The sequence below is a fragment of the Labrus mixtus genome, chromosome 7, assembly GCF_963584025.1.
Source record: "Labrus mixtus chromosome 7, fLabMix1.1, whole genome shotgun sequence".
NCBI classification, from domain to species: Eukaryota; Metazoa; Chordata; class Actinopteri; order Labriformes; family Labridae; genus Labrus; species Labrus mixtus.
In genome coordinates, this window is record NC_083618.1 from 29,622,787 (window position 1) to 29,641,220 (window position 18,434).

At 43.1% G+C, this 18,434-nt stretch overlaps 1 protein-coding gene across 2 annotated transcripts in view; it reads right to left on the reverse strand.

Moving 5' to 3' along the window:
* cadpsa (Ca2+-dependent activator protein for secretion a) overlaps positions 1 to 18,434 on the reverse strand; it is a 164,542-nt gene that overhangs the window by 88,365 nt on the left and 57,743 nt on the right. For both annotated transcript variants that reach the window (XM_061041507.1, XM_061041508.1), the window contains exons 4-9: positions 16,021 to 16,101; positions 15,662 to 15,898; positions 10,842 to 10,963; positions 7,371 to 7,482; positions 7,133 to 7,272; positions 2,794 to 2,860 (exon numbers count right to left, since the gene is read on the reverse strand). In XM_061041507.1, coding sequence (XP_060897490.1) covers positions 2,794 to 2,860; positions 7,133 to 7,272; positions 7,371 to 7,482; positions 10,842 to 10,963; positions 15,662 to 15,898; positions 16,021 to 16,101 — 759 coding nt within the window. The remainder of the gene's footprint in view (positions 1 to 2,793; positions 2,861 to 7,132; positions 7,273 to 7,370; positions 7,483 to 10,841; positions 10,964 to 15,661; positions 15,899 to 16,020; positions 16,102 to 18,434) is intronic.

The window sequence follows — 18,434 nt, forward strand, 5'->3', positions numbered from 1 at the left end:
AAAACATGTTTACCACACATGTTTCCACGTGTGAAAGACGATTTTTTTATGGCAGGTTTTGTTTAGCCCAGGTTTGCCCAACCTTGGGCAACCTTGTGGGGTCACATGGAAGTCACAAGGGGTCGAATGAAATCTGTATGTATTGATCAATATAAAATGTACGGTACATTGAACACAGGTTACTTTGGGCCAATGCCAAAATAAGGAACTTGTAGAGTCCCTGTCATCCATTGTGCAGAAACATCATCCCAGCCTCTCGTCTTCTGTCCTCAATAATAAACATGAAAAAGTCTAAATGTGCTCTGAGATGGATGTTTACTTGGATTTTGATTTGAGTTATTTTACACAACTCACATGCACTTCCTTTGTTTAAATTCTGCACCTTCACTTTTTTACAATACGTTGTCACTCAAGAAAAAGTTTACCGGAAATTGAATTAACATTGATTAAAAACAAAAAAATGTGCAAAATACTGATTTGTCTTTGACTATGATACTTCAGAAAACATGGCGATTTAACATTTACTACAGAAACCCTGCAGTAGAAAAAACTGTTACATGATTGAAAACAAATACATTTTAGCAGAAAGCTTGATGTGTTTTTGGATGTTTGGGTGTCCATGTTTGTGAAGTCAAAGTGGGGTCACGAGCCAAAAAAAGAGGTTGGGACCCTCTGGTTTATCCCATCTTTATTCCACATGTGCTCCATATTTCACATCATGTGGGTACCAGCTATGTCCCTCTCTCTCTCTCTCTGTCTGTCTGTACGGGAACAGTCAGTATTTTCTCAGCAGACGTTACATGAGCAAACACTGACAGCGAGCAAAAAAAAAAAAAAAAAAGGAAGCATCTCTAAAACGGCATCAAAAAGTACATGTGCACACAAAAACACACAAAACCCAGAAAGTGTCTGTGCTCGGAGAGACAAACATGTGCACACACACACACACACACACACACACACAGAGGGGAGTGTGCAGTCTATTGACCAGTGTTTGTCACTTGCTATATATTTAGCTGGGAGCAAGTGAGAGGCTTCAAGTTGGCGGCGCTCGGGCTTTTCTAGCTGCGAGTGTCAGGCCAGCGAGTGTTCGCTCGACTTTGTCAATCCCCTGTCAACTTGTAGCTCTGAGACATATCCTCTGCAACGCACAAGAGACAGCAGCAGCCCCCCTCCACATACACAACCCCCCACCCCACCCCTCTGCCAAACTCCCAGTGCAGAGCCACCAGGAAATGACTGCTACTGCTCCCCCCCCCCCCCCCGACTCCTCACCACCCACCACCCACCTCCACCCCATCTCCTGACAAAAGCCTGCTTGGCCTCTCCATCATTCCTCTGACAGCCCACGAGAAGACAGCTTGGCTGCCTCTCTCGCTTTCTCGCTGCACTCACAACATGTGGCCGGGGAAAATATTATAGCCAAGCGAGCAGAGCTGATGTTTGAAGGCTGATCGCGGGGCTCTCTCTCTCCTGAGGCCGATCAAATGTGGACTGAAGTGAGCGCTCTGTCAGCTCCAAAAATGTGATGTTGTGGTTTTTTTAAAAGTACGATCTACAAAAACGTATTTGATAAGAAGCTTTCTATAAACTGATCAGAATTATTGCTATGAATAAAATCACTTTTAGCGTCTCCAGTTTTTATACATCAATGTGTGAAAACTGTTCAGGTAGAGATTTCTCTCACTGTCCATCTCGAAATGAAGGAAACAACCAAATTTTAAAAAAATGATCGGACCCCTTGTTGTACCTCTCTCTGCCTCTAACTTATAAGAAAAAATAAAACGAGACGTGGCCTGAACGTTAAACAGCTCTGCCTTTACGTTTTTTTGACGTGATATGAGTGCAGCTGTGAGAGTAGAGATTCTTAAAGACGTTTCTGCAGGTTTGAGGAAAAATGTGTTTCTGAAAATTCATCCCCAAGACTCGACGTTAAACAACACATACCAGTGAATGAATGTAATGCTGCTGTACAGCGGTTGTGCAGATGTTTAAGTGTATTTTTTTAAAGTTATTTTTGGGCCTTTTGGCTTTTTTTTAGAAAGGACAGGAAATGTTGGGTGGAGAGAGGAGGGACTGACCTGCAGCAAAAGGCCGAGGTTGGATTCAAACCCACGGCCGCTACGACGAGGACTAGAGCCTCTGTACATGGGGAACGCGACATAACCGTTAGGCCATCAGTTCTCCATATATTTTATTTCCTAACAGACACTTTGCCTGTGTCTCCTGCTCACGTACTACAATACAAATTAGCAAATAGCTAACTCTGACTTTCAAAATAAACAATTTTTTTTTTTTTTTAACTAACTGTTTCAACTGTGTATCAGAAAAAAAGAAAAGCAGCATGTGTTTAAATCAGGGCAATGGGAAGTGGATTTAAAAATTAGGAATGAATCATCAGCATATTTGCAGATTTAGGTTCTCTCATGTGACAAATTATGAAATGTTTTTTCAAGATGTGAAGTCGTACAAGTCGTGTGTCTGAGCTGTCAAAGTGAGAGGACGGATGCTGCAGCATGACGTCTAATGGTCACGTTATGTTAGCACCATATCAAAGCTCCAAACTGATCACATAAACACAATGCTGCATTACAAACTATCTGAAAAAGATTTTATACAATATTTAAACAGACAGCTGTTAAAATGTGGGATGAAGCTCCCGCGTCCTAATACCGCTGAGAGCTAACGCCGTCACAATCACTGCTACTTCTGTCCTGCTTCATTGTGTTGACTTCTGTTTTTTCACTTACATGCAGTATTTGAAAGCATGTTCTTTTAATCATCTGTGCTTACCTGAACCAGCACAAAGAATCTCTTCTTCCATCTTTTCCACACATTTTTGCCGATGGTCCAAAGGTACCTGAGGGATATTAAAAAAAAAACACATTTAGTTAAAGGACACTGTGCAGTGAATTCTTAGTGTTTTACTTGATTGTCATGACGGGAGTCTGAAGTGTCAGGTCAAATCTTCAGAAAGGAAACATTTAGCTGCTGTGAAGTGCAACTACTGACCTCTCCTGGTGAAACACTGTCACTGCAACCAGACACAGATTTAGAAAACCTCTGAGCATGAGAGAACTCTCATTGTTCAGTTCTTTTATTTGTATTTCATCTTACAGGCAGTTATTGGTGATAGCAGGAGACGCACTATACTGTGACTGATGTTACTAACGATGTCACTGTTCATGTTAAACCTTTAAAACTGTCAGCTATGTGAAAGATCAGACTTGAGGGGAAAAGAAAAACAGATTCCTCCCAGAGAGGATGCTCAGAGCTGGACAAGATTGACTTTGCCTGTGTGTTCCAGATATCTGACAAGGAAAGCTGCTGAGTGCCAACTTTTTTTACTGGCTGTTTTAACAATAAACAAAATGTTAAATGGACTCAATAAAAGATCGGTAGAATAAGAACCATCAGTGTTCTCGTCCGCATTGAAAGTATTCAGTCTGTGCAGAAAGTAGAGTCTCTGCAGGCCCTTTTCTGCAGCTCGCAGTTCGTCTTCTGGTCGCATTGATTATGATTCAGAACAAATAAAAAGCTTCTGTGGAAGCCTTGAGATACAGTCGATTAGTAATCTAGAGCTGCATCTGTCCAACATTTGAAAAAAAAAAGGAAATCAAAAAGGTTTGAATAGGAGGACATCAAGCCTGAAAGAATTCACGACACCGACAGAGAAATAAATCATTTGTTTGAAAGTGTTTTTTTTTCTTTCTTGAGGCTTGTTGTTGTTGTTGTTCTTTTGTCGATTTTGAAATGAAAAAACACGATGCAGACGGAGAAGGACGTGAAAAGGGCTTTTGTTGTAAAAGAACATCTGAGGGTGCAGGACCCCGCTTTGATTTGTCTGCCGCTCCCGGGCCTGTAGCTGTTTTGTGACGCTCCGCCTCAGCTTTGCCTTCGCTGTGCCTTTCCCCGCAGACCCTCCCAGAGCGGCTTCTGCCTGTCGTCCTGAATAAACCGGCATGCACCAAGGCGACACATGAGGGAGGACTGGGACCAGTAACGTGGTACAGGGGAGGCAGCGAGGGGAATCTTACAGGGCAGCCCAGCAGCCCCCTCTAAGGCCCAGAAGAAGCATATGGAGGAGAGAGAGAGAGAGAGAGAGACAAGAAGCTCCTCACAGCTACAGACTGCAGAGTCAATGAAGCAGGAAGTCCTTCACCGCCTACAGAACTGAACATGCAGCATTATACTGTAGTCGTGTAGATAATAGGCTCTGATAAATTGCATGCTCTAATAGAACCCTGGAGTATCTGCTTTTTAAAGTTGTTTTAGCATCTTAGGCTGAGCATGAAGTCGTTGTAACACCGAGCTTTCTCAACTGTTACATCAGTCCTGAAACTAGCCAAACATGTATGACCTTCCCATCATCTGGTCAACATTAAACATTCTGTAGAAGAAGTGAACACCGCCTCAGGATCACCACTAACATTTTGGAGATTCATGATCACATTTTGGTTGTCCTGATGAGAAGACTTTGTTCTGTAATAGAGCTTTCACACTTTCACAAAAAACTCCTGAAGCTGCATGTGTGAACGCAAACAGCCACATTTTTAATTCTCACTTCATTCAGAGTTTCTCCTGCCAGCTCTCCTGTTTTTTTCCCACATGGAGTCTGAGTGAGCTTAAAGGCTTTATATGCGATTTTTTTTTTGATCCAGCAGATGTCGCCCTTGAGCACCAGCATGAAACCAAAACAACTCACGGTGCATTGTTGTGTTAGCATGCTAATCCTAGCGATCTTTATTATGCTCGTATCTTCACACTGCATGTAAATTTACCTGAAATGAGTGTGATCTAGAAACACAGTTAAGCAGTGAGTACAGTATGTTATTCTTCTTTTCTCTAGTCCCTCAATTAAACAACTTTTATACACGAGGGGAGGAATCAGCCGGCCGGCCGGGCGATGTAAACAAACTGAAGATAGGACTCTGAAAACTCTGCAAACATCACAGACAGTGGGACTCGGGTGTTACACCCATTGTAGACAGTCATGACTCACAGAGTTATTTTCAGAGGATATACTTGATTTCTATTATATTTAAGTGTGAAAAATCGCATATAAAGACTTTAAGTGAGAACGCAGCAGGATATAATCAGGTCAATTCACCTCGAGAGAGCGGGAGGGGGTCGTGATGTTTATATCATGATATCAGTGCACGACCATAGACTGTCTGCACTTTGATCTCTGTGCTCTAATGAACCTGCTGCATTATGTTTCCTGTTCTCCAGTTTGTTCTTCTCCACTCTTTAGTTCATGTTGTGATTCTGCTAAAGACAAATATTCTCTTTATGGTGGCGGACTCTGTTGCACCGTCTGCACTTCCCTGCGTTCTTTTCACATCATGTCTTGCCTCAGGTGACCCCCCCCCCCCACCCGTCCGACAGGGATCCAGATCAGGAGGATTTCAGGAGCAGTCCTTCCATAATCCTCTAGACATTTTAAGGAGTACATGAGTGAGAGGGTTTTCTCTGACACATATTCACGAGGAGGTCTAATCAGATTTTCTTTCTTAAATAGTGAAAACGTTTGTGTGTGTTTCTCAGGGTTGAGTGGTCCTTACATTGTCTGCTGAATTATTTTACACCAGTGGAAACTGAAATCGTTGTAGTTACAACGTGGGAACACAAGAGGGCAGCAGCGCTCTGCAGAATGTAGAGCTCATTAATGTTAGAGACACTGATTGTTTGCATACGTCACCAGATTAGACACTTTAGGTCTGTATGTTAGAGGGCTCAAGATATGAACTAAGAAGAAAACATCACGATACAACAACACTGAATATTTTGTTAACAACAGAGGGGGGACAAAGTACTTCAGGACCAGACGCGCTGCTTGTCAACAGGTAAGGCAGGCAACTGCTTTGGGCTCCAGGAGAGTAGTGGGCTGAAAAACCTTACATCAAAGCAGTGCCTCAAAATGTGCAAATTTTGCAATGACAGTACCTCCCTGGGGGGCCCCATCTGATAGCACTCACTCTCTCTTCCCTGCTAGTTGTCTCATGCATTATTACTGTGAAAACCAAAGTTAGTCAATGAAAGTTACTGAAGGAAAATGAAGAGGAATGATCAGTGTGAGAGTGAAAAAAAGAAAGAGGAAGATAACAATGAACGCTGGATGAAGGGGCCTCCAATTAATTTTTTGCCTAGGGCCCCAACATACTCTAGAACCGTCACTGATCAGGACTCCTGGTCAAATATGACTCAAATGCATGTGAACACTTTTCAGTCTTAACATTACCTGAGTTTAAAGAGCCCATATTCTGCCCTTTTTGGGGTTCGTATATTTAATCTATGTTCCTACTTTTGTACGTTCACAATAGCTAAAGTTAAAAAAAAGTGTCTGTTTTCATCTCCTCCTTGCTCCCTCTACGCTCTGAGTCCGTCAGCTACACTCTGCTGAGCCCCCACTGTTAGACCCCACGTGGGCCAAGTCTGCTCTGATTGGTCTGCCGATCCGCTCTGTCGTTATTGGTCAGTTGCTCAGAACGCTTCTCGGAAATTTCAACATGAGCTGCAGGACTTGCCACAACGAGCCAATGGGCTTAGATCAGTGATCTCACACTGACAATGACGTCGCACTGACACATTTTTATGGAGGGGGGCTAGAACCGAGCGTTACATGCAGCTAATGCTACAGCTAACAGGAGGACGTAGGAGAAGCCGCGTTTCAGCGGACCTAAACATGCACAGGACACTTGGAAAACACACTAAAGGGCATATAAAACCAGAAAAAGCAGAATATGGGACCTTTAAGTTCTGCCTTAAATAATTCAAATATTCAAACTAGTTTTTTTTTTAAACTCAAAACATAGTTGTATTTTCACAGTGCATGAGTGCAGTCACGACTACATGGATCTACCTTCTACTACATTAGGTTTATTTATATTTTGTAAGATCACAGATTTAGGGATCTGCAGCTTTGAACTAAAAGTAACAATAACAGGAACAACCAAAAACACCTGATTAAAAGGACTTAGATTCCAGACGTCGTCCAGCTGAGCACACTCCAAAACAATGTGAGGTAGTTGAGAGTTTTATTTTGTAAGTGTAGCATGCAGAACAACTATGACTTTAGAAAAACAATGAAAATCTGAAGAATCCGAATCTATTATCTTTTTCAGTCACTTACCCACAATGCTTCATGTTCTGTGGTTTGTCCATGCGGATGGCCAGTTTGATCCTGAGGTCGTTGTCTGAACACCCTTTGGAGACGGTCATCTTGTGGAGCTCCGATTGTTTGGGGCTGTTTGGAGTCGGGTGAAGAACGACCTGCGAGCAGTGACATCATCATGTTGTTGTTGTTTTTTTTTTTTTAATCAGTGCAATAATAAAAGTGTTCGGTCAAAGTGTCAACAGTCAGTCCTCACCTTCCCCAGCTCCTTATCCTCCAGAGCCAACACTCCCGTGCTCTCCGTAAACAGCTTCACCTTCACAGCAGGTAACGGCTGAGTGGTGGTGAAGTCGCCCTGGGTACCCCAACTACACACACACACACACACACACACACACACACACACACACACGCACACACACACACACACACACACATTAATCCCAAGACACAAGAAACAATAATGAGTCTCGGGCTTTTGCTTTTGTCACTCAGCATGTGACTAGCTCGGCTGTTTAAAGACTCCAGCTGAGCCAGAAACAAGAGGCTGAACTGAACCTTATGTAGCTATCTGAAATACATGCACACATACAGTGACCTTAAACTCAAACCATAACAGATGATCAAGAGTGAGACATCATCATAATGTTCTGTTTAGAAGATCTTTTCATGACAGATGGAAAAAAAAAAGATGCCTGTTTCCTTCTGAAGGCGAGTCGCTTTATTTATTGATAGTATTAAGTTTGTGTGTGTGGTTTTCGGTGTTTTTAGTTTCTCTCCTCTCTCTCTAACTACACTGTAAAGGGGCGGCTGTGGCTCAGTGCTAGAGACGGTCGTCTCTCAACCCGAAGGTCGGGGGTTTGATCCCCATCCTGCAGCCACATGTCCGACGCGTCCTCGGGCAAGACTCTTAACCCCAAGTTGCTCCCCCTGCTTTGTCAGCGGTGTATGAATGTGATTAGTTTCATCTGATGGTCTCTTTACACAGCAGCTTCTACCGTCAGTGTGTGAATGTTTATGGATGAGATTACTAGTAAAAAATACTTCCTGGAACGTCCGGGGCATTGAGCTGTCACTCAAAAACTCATTAGCCAATGGGGACGCATTCCTCAAAAAGCCCACCCACTCGAGAGGTTTGTGCCAGAATCGCAAACAAAAAGTCAGTCAGCAAAAACGAGAAAGCAAAAGTCTGATCAGTGAGAAAGAAAAAAAGAGGGAACTGTAAACAAAAGGACTGATGATAAGAAAAGTAGATAATTTACACAATTACACAAATATGTTGCTTGAGTGAAATCATGTCTCTCTCAAAGTCTTATTTTTGCAATTTAATTTTGATTTTTTTGGCAAAAATATGATTCCATAATTACTTACTATGGTCACTTTACACAGCAGCCTCCACCATCAGTGTGTGAATGTGTAGGTGTGACCTGCGGTGTATAAGCGCTTTGAGGAGCCAGAAAGAACCGCTGCTCTGTAAGTGTGAAAAACTGAGGAGACTTTTTGATTCAGAAGAATAAAACTGATTTTCTAAAGTGCTTCACTCAGATAATTTCGACTACATTGAAGTCTTACTCATGAAGCCAGGAGAGAATCATCGTTTCAAACCGAAGGTGATAAAAGTCAAACGCTGCGTGTCAGGAAACCACTCAGACGTCACAGATGATAATATTCAAACAGGGAGACTAAAAAAAGCTGCTCTAGACGACCTCTGGCTGCAGACATAGCAATCTCAATAACATGAATCAAACACCTCGGAGCTTTATTTTTCCTCTCACTGTGCAGCTGTGAGTCATCTAATGAATCACTCTTTGTCTCCTTTTGAAGTCTTTACGAGTCTGCTGCTATTCTAGTGTCTAAAGGCTCGGTCTACAAATGATGCAAATGTTCTGCACTTCTTTTAAAAAAAAAATTAAAAAAAAAAAAAAAGACTGTGAATCAATGAGAAGGAGATCAGAAACACACCACAGCATTTCCCTGACAACTAACAGACATTATGCACATTTATGGGGTTTAAGTGTCCGGTTCTGTTCCTCAAGTAAACTGTACACAATGCAGGTCCCTATTTTTAAAATAAATAAATAATTTCAGCAAACTTTTTTCCATGCATTGCCCTATGCTCAAACCACTCCCTAGAGCAGACTCACTGTTGAAGGGTTTAAACATCCTCTCTCACTCCACACTCTGAGGTTCAGGACGGGACTCAATGACCCTCCCTGTGAGCGTGCAAATGGAGAGGAAGGGTGCAAGGATAGAGAGTGGTTTTAGAAACACTGTCCTTCAAAATGTAACACCCTGAGATGACCAATCAGGCTCCCTCATGTTGCACCTTTCCAAACTCAAATGGAAGAACATGTCAAGATGTGTCGGAGAAGAAAAGAGGATTCAGTGACGTGTGCAGGTTCAAGGCAAGAAGATGGACTTTGCTTTGCTTTATGTTACCTTTTTGTATCTGTGCACTGACTTTCTCTGCAGTACTACAGTATGTAAAATAGGAAACACTTGTGTTCAGAATCAGAATCAGAATATCTTTAGTTGTCATCGTACATGTACAACAACATTTTGGGCAGTGCAAAAACCTTCATAAAGTGCCAGACACCGAAAAGGGAAGCACTGAGCCGCTGCGTCCATTCACGCCTCCATCTTGTATGGCATAAACATGTAGAACTGCAAATGACATTTCAGGACAAAAACCCTTACACTTCACCATAACAATAAAAAGGAAACTTCTTTCCACACACACTGAATTTATCATATCAGAGATGATTTGATGCTCTGTTGTTAAATAAACATATAACAGCTGGTTGTGTTGTTAAGGTGGAAGGGATCGGTTTTTAGAAAGAGAGAGAGCTGCATCTTTTTGAGTGCTGCTTCTGTTTCATTTTGAACTCTTTTCAGTTTGTGTTCAGAGTTTTGAGACTTTGATCAGAAATGTGTTTTCTAACATTTGTGGAAAAACTAAAGAAAATGTAAAAATCAGAGATCCAATTAACTATTAAATGATGTGTAGAGGTTCATGCACTTTGCACGTCTGTTCTGTGTCACGTCAACACCACCACACATTTCTTTCACAAAAAAACACAATTTCGGCTCCAACTGCACTTTTGTTCAAATTAGACTTTCAGCACCTTCAATTCAACAATGACTCTGCTCATGTTGAAGTCTGAGCATGAAAAACAAAACAAGGCAGAGCCTGTTGATTTAACGTGTAATCACCCACAGCGGAAGCTTTCTGGGAGGTTTGGAGGGAGTCGAGGTGCAAAGCTGTAAGTAACGTGCAGACGCGCTGAGGAGAGCTGCAGCACGGATTTGAAGGCTTATGGAACATAATCATAGAAAATGATCTTCACAACCACCTGAACGAAATGACTCATTGACCTAAGAGGCATAACACTTTGGTTAAAGGGTTTAATTAGACTTCATTTAATGGACTAATTACATGTTGTACAAGCGCTGCTCCCATAACAGCACAACCTGTACCCAGAGCGTCAGGTTCAGATTTGACCAGCAGATGGCAGTGTTTTCTACACTATCAGAGGTCTGTCTAATTCGCTTCAGTTCCCTTCATGTGGATGGAAATGTTAAGAATAAGACAAAAGCATTACATGTGATTTCTGTGTGTGTGTGTGTGTGTGTGTGTGTGTGTGTGTGTGTGTGTGTGTGTGTGTGTGTGTGTGTGTGTGTGTGTGTGTGTGTGTGTGTGTGTGTTGGTTTTGTTTCTGGGACTTACGTGGGTTTGGAGGCCTCGGCCTGGTCCGTCTGTAGTTTATGCCCCCCCTCTACCTCCATGGTGCAGTAAACGATCCGGTTTGGAGCCAAAGACTTCAGACCCTGGACCTCCATGATCACCACCTGCAACACAAACACACACACACACACACACACACACACACACACACACACACACACACACACACACACACACACACACACACACACACACACACACATAAGAAATACACAAAGACTTATTTTGTGCAAAGACACAAGGAATATGGGGACGTTATGAAAAAGTTGATGTCCCCCGTTGGTTTTTTTGGTCTACTATTTTTATCTCACGGTCGCACTTGAGCTGTGACTGTTGGTTTTTGTAGTCCGACGTGACCATATAAGGACATATTGAGAGGACATATTGATCATCTATATGCTGAATGAGAGGTCACCTGGGTGGCAGTACGTTATTACAAGGTGGCCATGCCCAAAAGCATACTCTGCGTATCTACTTGACTGGACCATGTTTTACAAAAGAAACATCTCACTGAGTTTAAGAACACTTGAATGCAGCGTTTGAGACCTTATTACAGGAATCCAGGCTTTAGGCACTTCAGCATTTGCTAAACTTTCCAGACTCAGAGGCTATGTCTTGCAGCTTTGAAAGTGAGAGGGTTTGAAGGTTTATCACTCTGAAATCAAGCAAAGCATCCACTAGAAACTGGTGCTTTTCATCTGGAACTGGATGAAGAAGACTTTCAGAGCTTAGCCATAACCTTAAAGTCCATGTACTTAGCCTGAGACAAAAGTAAATCCTGAACAAATCCTGGCATGATTAACTTTCTTTCTATAAAAAAAAACATAAAAATGCATGAAATCACAGATTGCTGTGAGCTACATATATCTGCTAAGGACTATTTCTGCCTCCTCTGTTGTGTTTTTTTTTTTAATTTACAGAATCTCTCTTTGCACCTTTAAGTAAAATCTAAAGACCCAGCTCTTTAAGAACACCTACGACCTTAATGTTATCAATGATGATGATGATGATGATGACGGTCTTGTTTGACGATGACGATATTAAGGATGGTTTTGATGCCGATTAGAAGTCTAAAAAAAACAGCTGTTGTTGTTGTGCTTTGCCTCTGGTCACTTCCTGTCAGCACCTGTGTGTTGGATTTCTCCTCTAGAGATCATTGATTTAGTGTTGTAGTCAAGACCACACTAACCGAGACCAAGACATACCAAGAGTGCTCCAAGACCGAGACAAGACCAAGACGTTTAGTGATCGAGACCAAGGCAGGGCGACACAGAGACCATAAATATCACTGAAAAATCATCATCTTGTGTGCAGGGGGGCGTGTCACTCACTTAGACCGTAACACCGGGAAGTTGCGGTCGTAACCAGGGGGAAAAAAATCTAATTCTGGATGAATTGAAGTTATTTGTTCTTTTAAAAAGAGGCGTTTTCCTTCTAATCACAGAGATGACATGGAAACAAGACGATCGGTGGGTGGTCTTGACTGGTCTTGATTTAAAATTGGGATTTAAGTCCTCCCAGTCTGAGACCGAGAAAGACCGAGCAATAATGCTTTGGATTCCGAGACGAGGCCGATACCTCCAAAAAGTGGTCTCGAAACCAAGCCCGATCTTGAGTACTACAACACCTCAATAAGGAAAAGTGATATTTAGATGATTTATCATCTTCGTAATGATTCTGCTGAGGATGCGAGTGTATTTAGCTCCTTTTTTAAGTCCAGAACGCGGGCGGTTGAGTATTTACAAACCTACGTAGCAATTAACGAGAAAAGGCAAAGAAGAAGTCTCGAGTCAGATCGATTTTTTTGAGCCTCCGGAGTAAAAAGTCCTTCAGTCGGCGTTGGCAGAAGCAGCTTGTTCTCAGTTTTTTTGGCACCTGTGAATAGAAGCTGTATGCAGAGTTAACTCCAGTGTTAACCTGTTTGACTTTCTTTCAGAGTCTGCCAACAGAAAGCTGCAGAGAGTAGCTGGAATCCACTTAGAACTAGCTGTGCTTAAATACAGAATAATGCAGGAAAAGAAAACACATTATTCACATGAGTAATTCTCACCCCGCTCAGCTTGATTTATTTCTGCTCTCTCACTCTGGGTTTTCATTAACACGCTTTTAAAGACCCTTCCAGTTCTGCAGGAATGGTTTATGGCAGTGGTTCCCAACTCGTCTGGCCTCAGGACCCACCTCCAACTCCTCCGTGAAAAAAACTCGACCCAAAATTTCAGATTTATTTACTGAAAAATGGTGCAGTTTGGATTTCAGTCGTTACAAAACATGTCTCTGAAGCAAGAAACAAACATGTTCAAAAAGCGCTTCACAGACTTTTTGATTCAAGTTTTTTCCAGGCACACGTTCGCGGCCTACTGAAAATGGCTCCATGACCCACTACTGGATCTGGACCCACCAGTTGAGAACCACTGGTTTACAGTGAAGTAGAGACCTGAACACTGACAAAAATATTGGAAGGCTAAATGCTAGTTCTCACCTCGAATGATAAGATTATAAGCTTAAACTCTTTATGTTGTTATTGACTCTGACTCAAACTTTTTGCTCCAGTAGATGTCGCCCTTGAGCTCCAGGATGAAACCAAAACAAACTTCTGTTTGGCCACGCCTCCTCCATACTGAAGCCTCCGCTCTCCTCCAGCGACACACCTCCAACCCCTCTCCACTCACATTCACCCAAAAAGGAGTTATCAATTAGTACACACCATAATTAAGCACAAGCGGAGGACAAACTTGTCCTTTACTCGAGCTCCAATCACCTGTGTCCTTCATTGTTGTGTTAGCATGCTAATGTTAGCGCTCTTTAGTTAGCTTGTTGCTTCACTTTGCATGTAAATTGACACAGAATGAGCGTGATCTAAAAACTCTTACTAACATCCAAATAATCAGTATGTTCTTCTTCTTCTCTCTAGTTCTTGACTAAAACAGCTTTTATACACAAGGGGAGGAGCCGGCCGTCCCGTCCATGTAAACACGGCTCTGACAACAACACAGCCAGCGGGACTCGAGCTTCTCACTCATTGTAGACAGTCATGACTCATTACATTTACCAACAGTTAAACTCAACCTCCAAAGCTCCTGTGTCTGTAAGTAATGTAAAAGCCAGCACTCTCCCTGATCAGCCACACAGACCAGCTAATAGTAAGACGAGTTCGACTCTTCGAACACGCTTCCTGAACACCTGAGGTCTGTTTAAACTGCCAGCTCTTCACATCAGGGCGTTAAACGATGCTGATTAATGTAAATAAATTACAGTGCATCACTATGCTTGGCGTATACTTCATTTGTAATCCTTCCAGAACAGGTTCATGTAAATGTGTTATTTTTGTGTTTTTCTTTGCCTCAAACTGTTCTGTGTCTAAAAGCTATAAATAAACCTGCCTATCCTCACTGAAAGTAAATGTGTACACATCCTTGCCAGACTCCAAAAAAGAAAAGCACAAATTGTTGGCAGCTGCTTCTTCCTTTTTGCAAAAGATAAAATGTTTCCCACTTCACCCACATTGAGTCTTTATTTTTATTTCTAGATAAAGACGAGGAAAAGGGGCCGATTTACCGCGAGATGCTGGAAAACCATCGACAGGGAGGATAAACACCCAGTGAGGCTGCACACACAGGTATTAGACAAGTAATTAACCCCGTGACAGGTGAGAGGAAAGTGTTACTCCGTCACCTTCTGCAACACGGAGACAGAGCTGCCTGTCAGCCTGTTAAGGTGAGCTTCAAAAAGTCTGTCTGCCGGTGGAAATCCTCGGAGACATTTCATCTCATTAGCAGCTCCAGGCGCTAATCCTAAAACGCTATCCGTGCCGACTGGAGAAAAACACAGTGAGCTGATGGATTCACACGACAGAGGATGGGCTGAGATTTATTCAAGTGGCAGGTCTATGTCTATTTGTTTCTACACCTTTCAGGGTATCTGTATCAACCTGACAGGCGGTATCTTTCTTAAAGGGATACTTCTCCATTTGGGTTAAGCTTTGTATCATTAGAAACCTGGTAGTATTTTTGAATGGTCGTGCATCCCGCCCTCATTTTCCCCTGAGACGAAAAATCGTTGTATTTTTAGGTCTGAAAAGGAGCTTCCGATGACGCAAAAATCGTCATTTTGCGTCATCGGAGGCTGCTGCGGTTAGCGGGGGTGAAACTACATCTCCAGTTCCTCATATTTTCGACCACTGAAGTTACAGACCAATCACAGATCAGTTGGTGGGACCTGACTGATGCGGCTGCTGCAGGCGAGACATAAGGCCTGCCTGTCGGGGGGGACGAGGAGCCGGGGCCGGCTCGAGCTGGGGCGGACTGGTGGTGTCGGTGGTCTCACTGTTTGTCTATGGACACAGACTGAGTCTGTTTTCTGACAGGAGGAATTTCCAAGATACCAACATTCAATTCTGGAAGAAATCAGTCGAGGAAACGGCCGTATGTGTTGTAGTAAATATGTCTGTAACTAGAGGACCTTAGTGAGAGTGGCCTGCGGTGCTGTGCATTCTGGGAGTTGGTGTCTTTCATCCACATGATCCAAAAAGACACTTTCTGCCTTTTCTCAAGTCTCGGTCAAGAAGGCGCCAACTTCAAAATGTATTTCACATTTCTACATATATGACCCAATGTCAATACAGATCCATGTTTCAACGGGTGAAGTATCCCTTTAAAGGGACAGTTCAGATTTTTCAAGCATTTTTAAAAGTGGTACTTCAACAATATTCAGCGTGAGGATGGTGGTCATCACAAAACTCCTCCTGTTCAGATAGCGTAATGTGGTATATTGGGAGACATGAGAGTTCATGAGAGTCCACCCACCTCCAGAGTGAAGGACAGCACCACGTCAGACTTGGACAGCGTGTTCTCGTCCTCCTGCCCCATGTCCATGATGGAGGCGTTGTGGCCTCGTTTCAGCTTCTGCAGCTTGAACTCTCCTCCTTTAGACACCGGCATGCTCTCCAGGTTGGCCATCAGCAGGTTGACGGAGGACCGCAGCTCCTCGATGAACATGGCCTCCATCTCTCTGGATGAGAACCGCGGAAACCTCCCGCCATACTGAGAATAACAGGAACCAATACTCTGATTAGGTTCTAGGTGTTCAGTTTTCATGAATCATTGATGTAGTAAAAGTTTGTTTAGTCGATGCATCAATCTCTACATCCGTCCCGGTTCCTTACCCGTGCAATCTGGTCGGCCATTTGCAAACGTCCGTCCAGCTCTCTTCTGATCTGGGCCGCCTGCTCATCGGGGTTATCCAGCTGAGGAAACACAGAGAGACACACAGACTGTTACAAAAACAAACCCACAAAGAAGTAAACTCCTAAATAATCGACAAGAAAAAAAACTAAGATTCTGTTAGAGAGGTAGAGACTCCACCAGACTTTAGTGAGTTTTCTGCATAGACTGTAAATATGAATGAGTGACGTCAGCCATCTGATCCTGCAGGGGGGGGGGGGGGGGGGCTCAGGAGGCTCATCGGCAGCAGCCGCCATGTTGAGAATATGACAATGTTTCCAACCAGCACTAGGTCATGTTTTTGTGTTTTTGCATGTTTTATTTTTTATTTCCTGGTTTATTTTGTGTTTTTGTTTTCACCCTTGACTCTGTCTTTTAGATCCTGCTCCTCATGTTCCTGCCCTGTGTGTCAGCCTCGCCCTGATTACCCTCACCTGTGTCTCATTGTTCCCTGATTGTCTGTGTTTTTAATCCCAGTGTGTTCTCCCTCTTGTTGCCAGTTCGTAGTGTTTCCTAGTGTACCGTCGTCCCGTGTATTTACAGTAGCTCCCTGTGTATGATTCCCGCCTGCCTTTTGAACCCTGCCTCTTACCTAAGCCTCTGGATTTGTTGTTTATCTGCCGACCTGTGTACCGAGCCCCTGCCTGGATTAAAGAACTGTCTTTTGAAGGCGCCCTCTGAGTCTGCAACCTAACGACAGGCTGAGAGCTGGAGCTGAGGCGGGTTTCAATGCTGCATTCAAGTGCTGCTCGGTTGTTCCAATTTTCCGAGTTGAGAAGTCGTTCTTCCGACTTCATTTTAACATATTTTGCCCCCCATTTGATGACGATTCTGATGTCAAGTCGGGAAGTCAGGGACTTATACTTTTCCCAATTTCTGAGTTATTGTTCCGAATCGTTCATGTGCATTTTACAACTCGGAGACCCGTTTTTCCGATGTGTCCGTTACCACATGAATGCAGCATAAATCCTCTGGATAAAAATGAAGAGGATTTCCATCAAGTGCTGACACTCAACTGGACAACAGGACTGAGTTACAGTTCAGCATAGTATCCATGTTTTCTAATATTTTCTGTCAATGAGACATGTGTGTAACAGTCCTCAGTGGTGATTTATGATTTATCTTCTAAAAGGTTGTGTCCTGCATGCTGCTCTCTGTAGACATAATCACAGTAAGGACTGCCCTCTGGGGGATATTATTTCTACTGTTTGTCGATACATTCCCTTTTTGCCTCGAGTCTTACAGAGACCTGTGACATACAGAGAGCGAGAATCAATCTGATGACCACGTGGAATTCATCAGCTGCTCTCCCTCCAGGCTGCTCGATCGATACTCCCTCTACCTGCTGATTAGCAGGCAGCTGGAGCGGGTAATGATGGGGCTGTCATCTGCAGCCAGGCACAAAGGTGTGCACCTTCTCTGAGTGGAGTCACACACAAGCACATTGTTCTTTTTGCTCTCAGGAAAGAAAGAAACCTTTGCAGCTGTAAGACAAACGCTGGTTATTCTAACATCGTCAGGACTTCTTCACATGTTTTATTCTTTCTGGAAACTCCGACTGAACACGTGATGAACGTGAACATGTTGTGCACTGACATCATTGGTGCAGCAGATCGAGCAGGAATCAAAACATTTGTTAATTACGGTGTTATCATTTTGTTGTGATTGAAATGTTGAATACGATTGTCAGCATTTTTGATACTTCAATCCTTTTTGACACCACATGTTTTAAACAATACATCCATCCATTACTTATCCCATTCAGGGACATGGTGGGGGGCTAGAGCTGATCCCAGCTGTCATTGGTCGAGAGGCTGGGTACACACCTGGACTGGTCGCCAGTCAATCTCATACAGAGACAGCCACGCTCACATCCACACCTTCAAGTAATTAAGAGTCGCTAATTAACCTGAGGAGCATGCCTTTGGACTGTAGGAGGCAGAGTATCAGGAGGGAACCTCAGCGAACACCGGGAGAACAAACTCCTCACTAAAAGAGCGACCGCACTGTTGGGGAATCGAACCAGGTACGTTCTGCCGTGAAGCAACAGGGCTGAGCACTGCACCACCGTGCAGCATGCATTATTAAAATGATACAATTTCCATTAATTTAATGAACAATTACTTTAAAAAATACCAAATCTTTTAATAACACTGCTGATCTGAAAGATGTAGCTTTACACCTTGAAAAAGTATTTTCAAATAAACAGAGCAATAACTTTCAACAGCTCGTAAGTCCCCTGTTTTCTGCACGATGTAGCGTTGGACTCTCCGAAGAAGTGCTGCCGAAAGCAAAAGATAAAGCGAGTCTTGATTGCACTAAAGTATTTGGGGAATGTAGACAGTGTGCAGGAGTT